Below are 11361 nucleotides of genomic sequence, written 5' to 3' on the forward strand. Positions count from 1 at the left end.
GGAAGGGTCCTCTTCCTCCGTCTGTCTGTCTGTCTGCCAGTCCCTAAGTCTCCCACTATCTGTGCAAAAATCCCCCGCTGCTGCCACGGATGTCTCTTTCTGCCTAAGGCAAGGTGTACAGAAAGGAAGGAGGGCTTTGGAGCGGGCTGTCTACCCCTCCCAGCCCCTCCCCCTGGCCCTGCTTTCTCCCCCTCCCTGCCCACGCCCCCAGCCTCCGCGCAAGCTCCGGCGAGCGGCGAAGTTAGGCCGGGGAGGGCGGCCGCTGCGGCTGCGGGAGCCGAGAGGCAGCCTGTTCCCTGCAGCTGCGCTAGGAGGGGGGGCGCGGGGCGGGGCGCCGAGGAGGGGAGGGGAGGGGAGGGGCGGGCCACGCCATCTCGAGCCCCACGCTCCGGAAGTGAAGCGGCCAGACCACCGGCTAACGGTTGCCGAGTGCGGGGCCTGATGACCGCTCTCCGGCGCTAGGGTAAGTAGAGGGGCTGGGTATGCGTAGGCGACGACCCGAAAACGCAGCCCCTGGTCCCCTGCCCTCCTCTCCCCCACCTGCCTGGCCCAGGCGCCTCTCCCTCTCACCGCATTGCGGAGATGGAACCGCGGGCTGGGGGCTCCGCGGGTTGGGATCCCTCCCCTTTCCCGGGGTATTTGCTGATGGATGGGGAAAAGGAGACAATCTGGCAGAAGTCAGGACAACTGGGGGGCGTCAGTGGGAATGGGGAATGGCAGGCGGTGCGGAGAATAGGGTGCCATCCGAGGCGCGGAAAACCAAAGCCCCAGTCACCCACGGGCCTTGGTGGGCTGCGTGGAGCAAGGATGAAGCGAGAACATTCTTGCTTGGTGTATCCCCAGGGGTGGGGGGTGCACAACGTGTTCAGAAGAAATGCAGAGGGGCGTAGCAAATGAGGAGGTATAAAGAGAGACTTAAGCCTGTGGTTTATGGGAGTTTTAGCAAGGAGTGCAGTCTGCGGATTCCAGTGCAGCCACTTGTAAAGACAGAGAGGGTGTAGACCCGCTACATTGCCTGAGGGCCCCATGTAATATTTCTGCGCCCCTGCGCCAAGAAGGGCCAAGGAGAGTGTCTTGATTTGATATCTTCCACCGCCCCTCTCCAAAGGGGAAAATACGTAGAATAAAGCCCACTCCCTAAATCTCCAGGCCTTCCTCACGCCCGAGCACCCCGCCTAGTCTCCCCCGCCCCTGTTGCGCACTGCGCCAGAGCAGGGCCAGACGCCACGTGCTTGTGGTGTTAGTGTGTGCGCATCCGCTGGGGACTAGGAGGCAGGGTGCGCACTGTGATAGAATGCAGAGAATTGCGTTTGGGGACAAGAGGGGCAACTGTGTGGAGGTGTGGTGTTTCTATGGGGGTGTTTCAGCCGTGACCACCGGGTCGGTAGGCATTCAGGTGTCATTTTGATTTGTGTCAGTAACGCCGTCGATGCTTACTCTTCTTGTCCTCTTCTTACCGTATATCAATCTCTGCTTCTGATCGAGTGCAGCCCCCCTCTTTTCCTACAGTGGCAAAATTTTGCGAAAATGATGCCCACCCATCCGAGGCTCAGAAGGGAGATCTGGCCTTGCTCTGTGACCAGGGCGGGTTTGGGCTAAGAGGCGATTTCCCGCAGCGTCACCACGCCAGGCATTACGGGCCAAGGATTCAGTACCGTTGTCAACCCTTGTCCCTGGAAGGATTAAATGTGGATCCCCCACCCCTATTGTCAGTGATGGTTTGGTGAATGGGGTTAAATTTGGAGGACGACTAGTCACAGTGTGAAGATGAGCCCATCATAGGTGGGAATGAACCTCAAAATGAGGAGGGGAGAATGAAGAAGAAGAATACACATATGGAGCAGGCGAGAGACCCCCATAGGCAGGTATTCCGGATTTAGCATCAGATAGACTTCTTTTGAACTAAATGCTTTCACGTGAATTACGTTATTACCTACTCACGGCAGCCCTGTTAGATAAATGGGACAGGTTTATTGTCACTATTTTCCAGGTTAGGAAACTGTGATTTAAAAGGATTGAGGGACCTTGGCCAGGGTGACCTATCTAGTTAACTGATGCAACAGTTCCACTGGGGGTCTTCCATCTGAAAATCTGTTCCTTTTCCAGTTTATCCTATTGGTTCTGTTGATGTGAGAAAATATAAGGTTTTCACTTTTTTTTTTTTCCATATCTAAGTACTTCCATCCATGGCCCTATTGGATACCAAGGGTGTTTCACTTGCTTTTTTTATTTGAAAGTCACATTGCAGGTAGGAGCTCACGTCCTTGGGGCTCCTGGGGATAGGAGTAAAATAGCATTTTGTTTTCCTGGCCTTTTGGCACTTATGGTGCCTTCAGCACCTCCTAGAAGGACTCAGGAGATGTACCTGCAACAGGAGCAGCTGCTGTTCTAGCTACAGGTTGGTATCATAGCATATGGACCTTCCTCAGATTGATGGAGATTTTCATGCCAAGGGGAGAATGATTGTAGCACCCTAACGTGTACTCCAGCAACGCTGACTGGGAGGCATCACTCTTCCGACTTTCTATTCCCAGTCTCCACAGGCTTTCCAGGACAAGCTCAGTAGATAGGCTTCTTTTTGCCTTGAATGACCCATTTAAATTCAAATGCTAGGAGAAAAAAGTGTTGTGATAGTAACCATTCATAACAAAAGAAATGCCAAAGACTAACCAGACGTAGCAAAAAAGAATTAGTCCATGATTCCAAGTTTAGTGTATTTGGCCCTAAGATTTTCTTTTTCTAAATGCTATCTATATATTAAATTATTTTTAAATGTTTGACCGATTCCTAACTGGGTATTTTTTAATCAAAGAAAGGAAGCAGTTCAATAGCTGTTTAGTAGAGCTAGCTAAATCGTGAAAGATTGTCATATTTTTAATAAGTGTAGAAACAGTCTTTATGACTGCATATTATTGAGCTATAAAACCACATGATTTTTATGTGTAGCAGGACATCTTGACTTGGCTGGAGCTAAGACTCAGAGACACCATCGTGTGGAGTTGGGTGACATCATCCTATACTAGAAGCTGAATAAGCTGTTCACTCTCAAGGAACATTCTGGAACATATAAACAGGTATTTAGCCACATCTTTTGATTTCATCCCTTATGTGGGAAAAATCTTGGATCTTGTCCAAAAGTGGGGTTTAGACATTGATTGACATGTCTGATGAGCATATGCTGGGGAAGCTGTATTTCAGAGGGTCCCCAAGAGAAAATAAAAAAGTCACTATAATCAAAGAAGAATTCTTGACAGAGTGGGCTAGACACAGGTACAATGTAAGACAAAACCCCTGGTCTACCCCCACTTCCTTCCCAAACTAGAATATGTATGCTTCCTGGTATGCTTCAGTGGTAAAACTGAAAATTGTTTCACTAGGAGTCCAAGTCACGCTACTGTGAGACTTCTCTTCAAGAGTTCAGGGTGCCAGAGTGGAAAGTATTTCACCGCTGACTAGAGAAAGTATCAGAGACCAGGAGACAGTGGTCAAAGCAGCTGTTCCAGGTGCCTCGGTGATTGAAGAAAGGTCAGGACCACCACGTGGCTGCCAGCATCGCTGAGAGAAACAGCACCAAGAGGACTGCAGAGCCACAGGTAGTGGCTCTGTTATAGGTGAGACACAACCTACCCGTCCTGGATCAGTTCTAGAGACATTACAGGAAGTGCTGAGTTGTTGCCGCTGGGCAAGTAAGGGTTAACAGTCCAGGAGATTTTGAGACCACTCTTAGAGTGACCTGACCTAGGATCCACCCCCTAGGTCATCCAGGATTTTTTTTTTTAATCTAAGGCAGTGCATATCTGCCCCACAAACTAACTGGTGCCCCTACGAGTTAGGGCAAGTGGATACTTGGAGCAATGGCACTGGCACTGCTAGAGGACTGGTGTGGGATAATGAGTGTGGATACTCAGAAATCACTGTTGGTTATGGGGATACCAGTGGAGTGTGATGAGCCTGAGATTCAGGAGGTTCTTCAGGAGAATTTGAAGTCCCTGGGCAGGTATAGACTGCTTGGCAAAATATTCAGGAAGCAGGATAATGCCAATGCTGTCTTGTTAGAGCTTATGGAGGATATTGATATCTCCGTGATCCCCAGTGAGGTGCAGGGAAGGGGCGGTGTCTGGAAAGTGGTCTTTAAGACCCCTAATCAGGACACTGAATTTCTTGAAAGACTGAACCTCTTCTTAGAAAAAGAGGAACAGACATTAGCGGGTATGTTCCGAGCCCTTGGGCATGAGGGAGTGTCCACAGCTGCTGTCCCCTCCATATCACCAGAGTTACTGGCCAATTTGGTGGGACAGGCAATAGCGCATGCACCTCAGCCTCTGCTACCCATGAGATACCGAAAACTGAGAATATTCTCAGGCAGTGCTGTTCCAGCCCCAGAGGAAGAGCCCTTTGAAATCTGGTTGGAACAGGCCACTGAGATAGTCAAAGAGTGGCCAGTAGCAGAGGCAGAAAAGAAAAGGTGGTTGATGGAAAGCCTGCGTGGCCCTGCTCTGGACCTCATGCATATAGTGCAGGCAGACAACCAGTCCATAAGCGTGGAAGAGTGTTTGGAGGCGTTTAAACAAGTGTTTGGAAGCCTGGAGAGCCGCAGGACCTCACAGGTTAGGTATCTGAAGACCTATCAGGAGGAGGGCGAGAAAGTCTCTGCCTATGTGTTACGGTTAGAAACCTTGCTTCGGAAAGCTGTTGAGAAGCGTGCCATTCCTAGAAATATTGCAGATCAGGTCCGTTTGGAACAAATCATGGCTGGGGCGAGCCTTAGTGAAATCCTTTGGTGCAGGCTTAGGGAGCTGAAGGATCAAGGACCGCCTCCCAGCTTCCTTGAGTTGATGAAGGTAATACGGGAAGAAGAAGAGGAAGAGGCCTCTTTTGAACATGAGAATCTTGAAGATCCAGATGAGGCGGAAACCTATGGCCAGTGGGTTAACCAGGCCAGTGCGTAAGGTCGAAACTGGAATAGGATCACAGTAGTGGCCTCACTCTCCTAGGCTAAGACCTTTCAATATTTTTTTTTTCCTTCAGGCACTGGGTTGAAATCAAGACATTCAATTTAAGTCTTAACTCTTCTAAGAAAAATATCTGAGAGTTTCTTGGACCCTACACAGATTAATAATAAAAGATTACATACCAACTGTGAGATCATACGCTGAAAGGAATCTGAAACACCAGTACTTAAAGCTTCCTTAAAATACCCAAATACACTAAAATTTATCCATAAATAAAAGAAATAATTGACATGAGAAAAAATATTTATTGTAAAATATTTGAAAACCTAAGCTGTTTTACTTATTAAGTCTTTATCTTTCTCCTATCAGCAAATTCTTTCTGAGTCCCTAGCATCGTGAGGCACTTTACAGAGAAGTGCGAGTCATGAACCTACCAAACATGGCCGTGCCCTCAGGGAGTTTACAGTCTAGTGGAGGAGGCGGGCCTACAAAAGTGAAAAGTTAAATAACCATATGTGTAAATAAGTTCACATCACCAATAAAAGTGTTGTTGCCAAATGAATACTACCATCTCGGCCTTTAGGTTTCTTTCTTCTCCTTACTTGGGAAGCGCTCATCTCGCTTCTCTGTGAGGTGTCTGGACAGTTGGTCCCAGGACTAGGCACTTGTGTTAGGACCTGAAGAAACAGGTGACTCCACCTAATGCCAGCTTTCAAGAGTTCCAGCAGCTGAGTGGCGTCCTCAAAGAATGGTTGGAAATTCAAGGAGAAAAAGCAGGACAGTGAAAATGTGCAGGGCACGTTTGGATTTAGTGAGCAGGTTAGAGAAGAAGGCTTTTAGTGGTAAAAGGGCAAAGAGGAGAGGAAGGAAACTCACGTTTATTGAGGGCCTGCTAGGTGCCAGATGTTTTACGCATATCTCATTTAATGTGTACAGCAACTCTAAAACCCTAATGTGGCATCGTTTTTGCTCTTTTGGAAAGAGAAACAAGCTCAGATGATTAAGTGGTCTTCTCAATGTCAAAATGCAGAGAAGTAACAGAGACTGGATATGTCTAACTCATGTTAATCTGCTCTCTGCCACGATAGAGCTTTTCAAATTGTGTTTGGCAGAAGTTTTTTTTCCACCAGTTCCATCTGTAAAATGCATTTTAAAGTATTTAAACCCATAATGAATAACAGGTAGACTCAAATGTGTTTATAGCCAAATTCTAGCAAGTTGGCATTCACCAACAGGTTCGCTTTATTTCCAGATTGACTCATTTTTGTGCAGACCTTGGAACAAAGCTTCTTTTGCAGTATCTAAGCACATATTCCAACTTTTTTTCATTGAGTAAGAAAACTGTAGTACTGCATGGGTGTTTAAGTCAGGCCCATGTGTGTCTTGTCATGTAAAGTGTGCTAGTACATTTGTAGGAACACCATTCAGCTAAATGCCAGACACAGTTCCAACACCGTTGATATATAGCATCACAGTAGCTTTGTGTATACAAAAACCAAATTACTTAACTTCTGGAAACTTCCGTTTCCTCATCTGAAAAATGCATAGGGTGGTTGTTAGGATCAAATGACATAATGCCTTTTAAGCACCTGGCATGATGTCTGGAACGTAGAAAGCCCTCAATAAGTTGAGACACATTATTATTTTTATGATGCTTATTGTCTGTTCAGTGCATGCTTTCTTTATTGTTACAACAGTTGTGCAGTAAGAAAAATATGTAATCAGTCGACTTGTGATAACGTTGCATTGGAAACCGTTTTAGCTCTTACTCTAAGTTTGAGTGCTTGTTGTCTTTCATATTTGTGATGAGGATTCACACAGTTGACAGTTGCTAGTGATTTGAAACAGTAATTTACTCTTTCTGATCTTGGATCATTTTCACTAAAGAATATCCTGAGATTGTAAGAAAAACATTTTTTTTAAAAGGTATCATCTGTGATTATTTCTCTAAGTTACACATTTTCTCAGTACTCTTCAACCAAAGGCATATAATTGTCCTCCGTTGTACCCCAATTTCATGTGTTTTTGTATTAATGAAAATGGCCTCATTGTTCTCATTTACTGAAAGTATGTAAAGTGAATGTTATAAATGTGAAGTTATAAAATAAATATATGCTAATAAAATTCTGCGTTTTTTCTGTTTCATGTATTGTACTTCTGTGTACTACTGATATCTCTCGAAGAAGGAGTTTCATTCTAAAAAAAATTTTTGAGAGACAAGGTTAGAAAATCAAGCTGAAGCCAGAAGGTCTTGAGCTCCTCTAGGCAAGAAAATTTGAGAGCAAAAAGAATACTTGGGCTGTGTCTCCAGGGATGACAGAAAGTTCAGTTCACCCATCGTTGATTTCCCTCTTAAAACACACAGAGAAACCACAGATGGAGGCCAGTCCCCTCAGAGACCTACAACTCATTTGCTTAGGAAAAAAATTGTTCAGATAAAGTCATCAGCCTCTGATGAAATTACTGAAGATGGTTGTTTGTGTTCTGGGCTATGTTCACCTTTTACTATATGGGTGTGTAAATGAAAAAATTCTTTGTGCCATTCGTCCTCTTGAAATCTTCTCTAAAGTGCTATGGAAAGTCATACATTGCACATCAATCCAGTAAAAGATGAGGGTATTGAGGGATTCTTAACACACTTTCCCAATCACTTGAGCAAAAACCTCCCAGGAAATTGATCTTCCCTTATGCTTAATTTGACTCCAGTCCTGACCCATGGAGAGCAAGGCCTCCAAGATTATATGAACCACTTCGGAATATAACTTTTCACCAGGAGTCTCTGAACCCAGGGTAATGGATACAAGTTGCTAACTAGATCATCAGCTTCCTGTATCTTCAGGCCTTGAGCATCTCCTGACATCTCCCCCTGTACCAGCCAGTCCTGCCAAGCCTCATCCTGTTGTCCTCTGCTGTTCATCCGAAATACAAGACTCAGATTGTCAGTTCTCTTCTTTACTCTTATATACTGTCCTGTACTTCTTCCCGATGCTGTTCTTTGAGACGCACCAGCATTCCTTTTGGACATTCCATGGTATCATAAACAAAGTAGCTTATGTTATCAGAGTCTATGGAAAACCCTGTCACCATAGTCCCTTAATTTGAATCTGATTCTCTTTCTGGTACTCTGCTGCCCTTGAAGCCCCTTGAGTGGAAGCCGCTCAGTCTCCCCACCTCAGAAGAGATTGGAAAGTAGGGTAGCAATTTTTTTTCTCACCATCATCACTTCCCCACTTGCAAATACATTGGCTTCTTCTGGCATATCCTCACCCTTGCTGTCCCATCTTCATCCCCACCACCCACTATGGACTGGTCCTGACAAGTCTGGACAGGTTGATGGTAAAGCAAGCCAGTACAGCAAGGGGACCACGTAAGACCGAATCTGGCTTGGTGTTATTTGAAGCAACAGAGTAGGAAGAAAAAGATAATGAATATAAACCCTGTTCGAGGGAGTCTTTCAAGTCAAGACTGGGAAAGCAAAGAGGGTTAGAAGCTAGAGTTTTTGAAGGAGGATCCTGAAATGAAACATATAAGTGAAATGAGAGGATCTAAGACAAGTATTGTCAAAAATGTTCAATGTTAGTTTTATGTTGACTTCCAGCGTAAGTTTTGTATGATTTAAAGGCACAGGTTCAAGGCAGACATCCTTCTCATCCCCTTCCTGTCTGGGTAGGCTAGAAATTCCTAGAGTTTGCATTGGAAAGACTTACACATATTGAGAAGCTCTCTTGGAGTGAAAGACAGTTCCCATAGATGGGCTTCTCAGAAGATAACCTTCCCACTGTGCCAGGCCTGGAGTTGTCCCTGGTGTGGGCGAGGGACAACTCTAGGCCTGCCATGTCCAAGTGCTCCTGATGTCTCACGTGGACATTTTCTTAAAAACCAGAGTAACTCCAGAAGTGTATGCCAAAATCAATCTTACCGTAAGGATAAAGGTATAGGATTTCAGTCTTGCTTTCAGGACACCAGCTGTAGTTGTCCACTAATTGGGCCAATCTAAGCAGCTGCTGAGGTTTTTTCCCATTCTGCCCCACCTCCCATTAAAGGGAAAAGTTCCCAAGAGGAAAGAGTTACCTTACTGGGCAGTGGTGATGAGGATGGCAGCCACTGCAGGTATTCTCCAGGAATAATAAGGGAAGCTGATCCCTACCCCATTCAGCCACAGCCCTGCCACTGTTCTGCATGATATAAAGGCAGTCCCAGTGAGGGCCTTTCCTTGGTTCTTGGCACATTAGCTTTCCCAACAAACTCAATTACCAAAATAACACTTTCTTGAAATAACAAGCAGCTAATGTCACAAAAGTAAACTTTGTATTGTAAGTGAATATAAGCAAGACAATGGAAACCAGGTTGTCACAGTTGTCTGATGACTGGTTATCAATATTGCACTGCCTAGCAACATATAAGAGTGTCAGCCTCTGATGACACTCATTAAGCTTGGGGACTCTGCTATTCCAAAGAGTGGCAAGTGGAAATTTAAAAAGTTCAAAATAGAAAGCTTCTGTATGAGTCTAAGGCAAACTGTAAATGTCTGTGACAAGGTATCCTCAAATGACCAGATAATATCAAAGAGTCAAGGGGATGGGGCAGAGGATGCATAGAAAGTAGAGCTGATGTATAAAGAAAGGATAGTTGAAAGTCAGGTCAGTGGATTTCATACTTGATTTGAGTATACACAGAAAACTGGGTTCTGAGTTTTGAGAGAAGACCCAGTTGGGTCTCCTACCTGACTGATCTTTTTAAGTGTCAGTTGGCCTCAGCTTTGTATTAAATGTTTGGGGAAGAATACCAGTCACAAGTTGATTCTGACTCATGGCAACCCCATGTGTATCAGAGTAGAACTACTCCATAGGGTATTCAGTGGCTAGTTTTTCAGAAGGAGACCAAGGCCTTTTTCTAAGGCACCTTTGTATATACTCAAACCTCCAACCTTTCTGTTAGCAGCTGAGTGCATTAACTGCACCACCTAGGGAAGAAAGTCAAAAGACCTTCTTCAGTAATTTGTACATCCTTTAAGTATTGAACAGCTGCCAGAGTTATACCACCACAGGAGTGGCTTTGAAGAACTAAGATACAAATTGAAGTCTACGGTTAGTGCTCAAGTGGCTGTGCAGACCATGAAGGCAGACTATATCCCTGAGGAACTGAACAGTGGTGAATGGGGAAGAAAAGGTCTAGGGCAGGGAATGAATGCTGCTATCTTGAGAATAACATCTACCAATACCAGAGTTTCCAGAACCATTTCCAATTTGGAGGTGATTTATGGGTCTAAAACTAATGTAGTAATCCCTTGGATTCCCAAACCCTGTCACTGCACTCTGGGGTGAGTAACAAGATGATAGGGGTCCTACAGGGCATAATCAGGCTCTTGAATGGGCTTTATTAAATCACTAAAGGGGCAACTTGGCAGAGGCATGGAATCCATTGGTCATACTTCCTCAGTGTGACTAGGTCTTATAAGCAGCTGAACTACCTGAGAACTATTTCTCCTTGACCAGGACTTGTCTGCAAGTTATTCAGTGCTTCAGAATTCAAAATGGCATGGATCTGAAGTGCATTCCACTGATAACCAGAATATTTTTTTGGCTCAACTTAGGAACCCGACAAAGTTGTAATTAAGGGTGTAGAGCTGTACACATCTATCTCTTCTTTTACTTGGGGCCATGGTATTTGCCAGGAGTAGGCAGCATATACCTGAACTGGGCATCTACTTATGAAGTGGACAGAGCCCTCATAGGTACTGGATTGGAAACTAATACAGACTGAGGAATAAGAACAGGGACAGAGGAGATCATGCTTATCACCTGTCTTCCCACTCCTGGAACCTCCAACCTATATCAGAAACAAAGGATAAAGCAATGGAAATTAAAACCTAAAAATAGGTGAAAAATAAAACCTAGAAATGTAAGGATGGGAGTAAATAACCCTAAGCAGAATAAATCTGAAGACAGCCACGCATAAGCACATCACAGTCAAACTGCTGTAAACCAAAGATGGAGAGAAAATCTTGAAAGCAGGCAGAGAAAAAATGGCATATAGCATACAGAGGAATCATGACAGGAATTATTGCTGACTTAAAAAAAAAATGTTTTTTTTCTCTTGAGGAACTATGACATACAAAAGACAAGGGAATAACATTTTTACAGTACTAAAAGAAAAAAATTAATCTGTCAACCCAGAATTTTTATAATCAGTGTAAAAGTCCTTAAAAAAAATGAGAGTGAAACACATAAACAAAAGCAGAAAGAATTTGTTGCCAACAGGCCTAAATGCTAAGGGGAAGTTTAGGCTAAAGGGGAATGATTCAAATTGGAAACTTGGAAATTTAGGAAGGAATGAAGAGAATGGGGAATGGTAAATATAAAAGATGTTTTTCCTATTAATTAAAAGTATATGATTTCCTAAAGCAAAA

At 44.5% G+C, this 11361-nt stretch overlaps 1 protein-coding gene across 2 annotated transcripts; it reads left to right on the forward strand.

The window, feature by feature from the left end:
* Positions 1-393: 393 nt before the first annotated feature.
* On the forward strand, positions 394-6009 carry PNMA2 (PNMA family member 2). 2 transcript variants are annotated; one of them, XM_049866367.1, is made up of 3 exons: positions 394-463; positions 2950-3074; positions 3378-6009. In XM_049866367.1, exon 3 carries the CDS (start codon positions 3855-3857, stop codon positions 4947-4949), a length of 1095 nt encoding a protein of 364 aa, XP_049722324.1. In that variant the 5' UTR covers positions 394-463; positions 2950-3074; positions 3378-3854; the 3' UTR covers positions 4950-6009. The 2 variants fall into 2 exon arrangements, with proteins under 2 accessions (XP_049722324.1, XP_049722323.1); XM_049866366.1 differs by having other exon boundaries at positions 413-463; positions 2947-3074.
* The last annotated feature ends 5352 nt before the right edge of the window (positions 6010-11361 follow it).

This window comes from Elephas maximus, chromosome 22, assembly GCF_024166365.1.
Source record: "Elephas maximus indicus isolate mEleMax1 chromosome 22, mEleMax1 primary haplotype, whole genome shotgun sequence".
NCBI lineage: Eukaryota > Metazoa > Chordata > Mammalia > Proboscidea > Elephantidae > Elephas > Elephas maximus.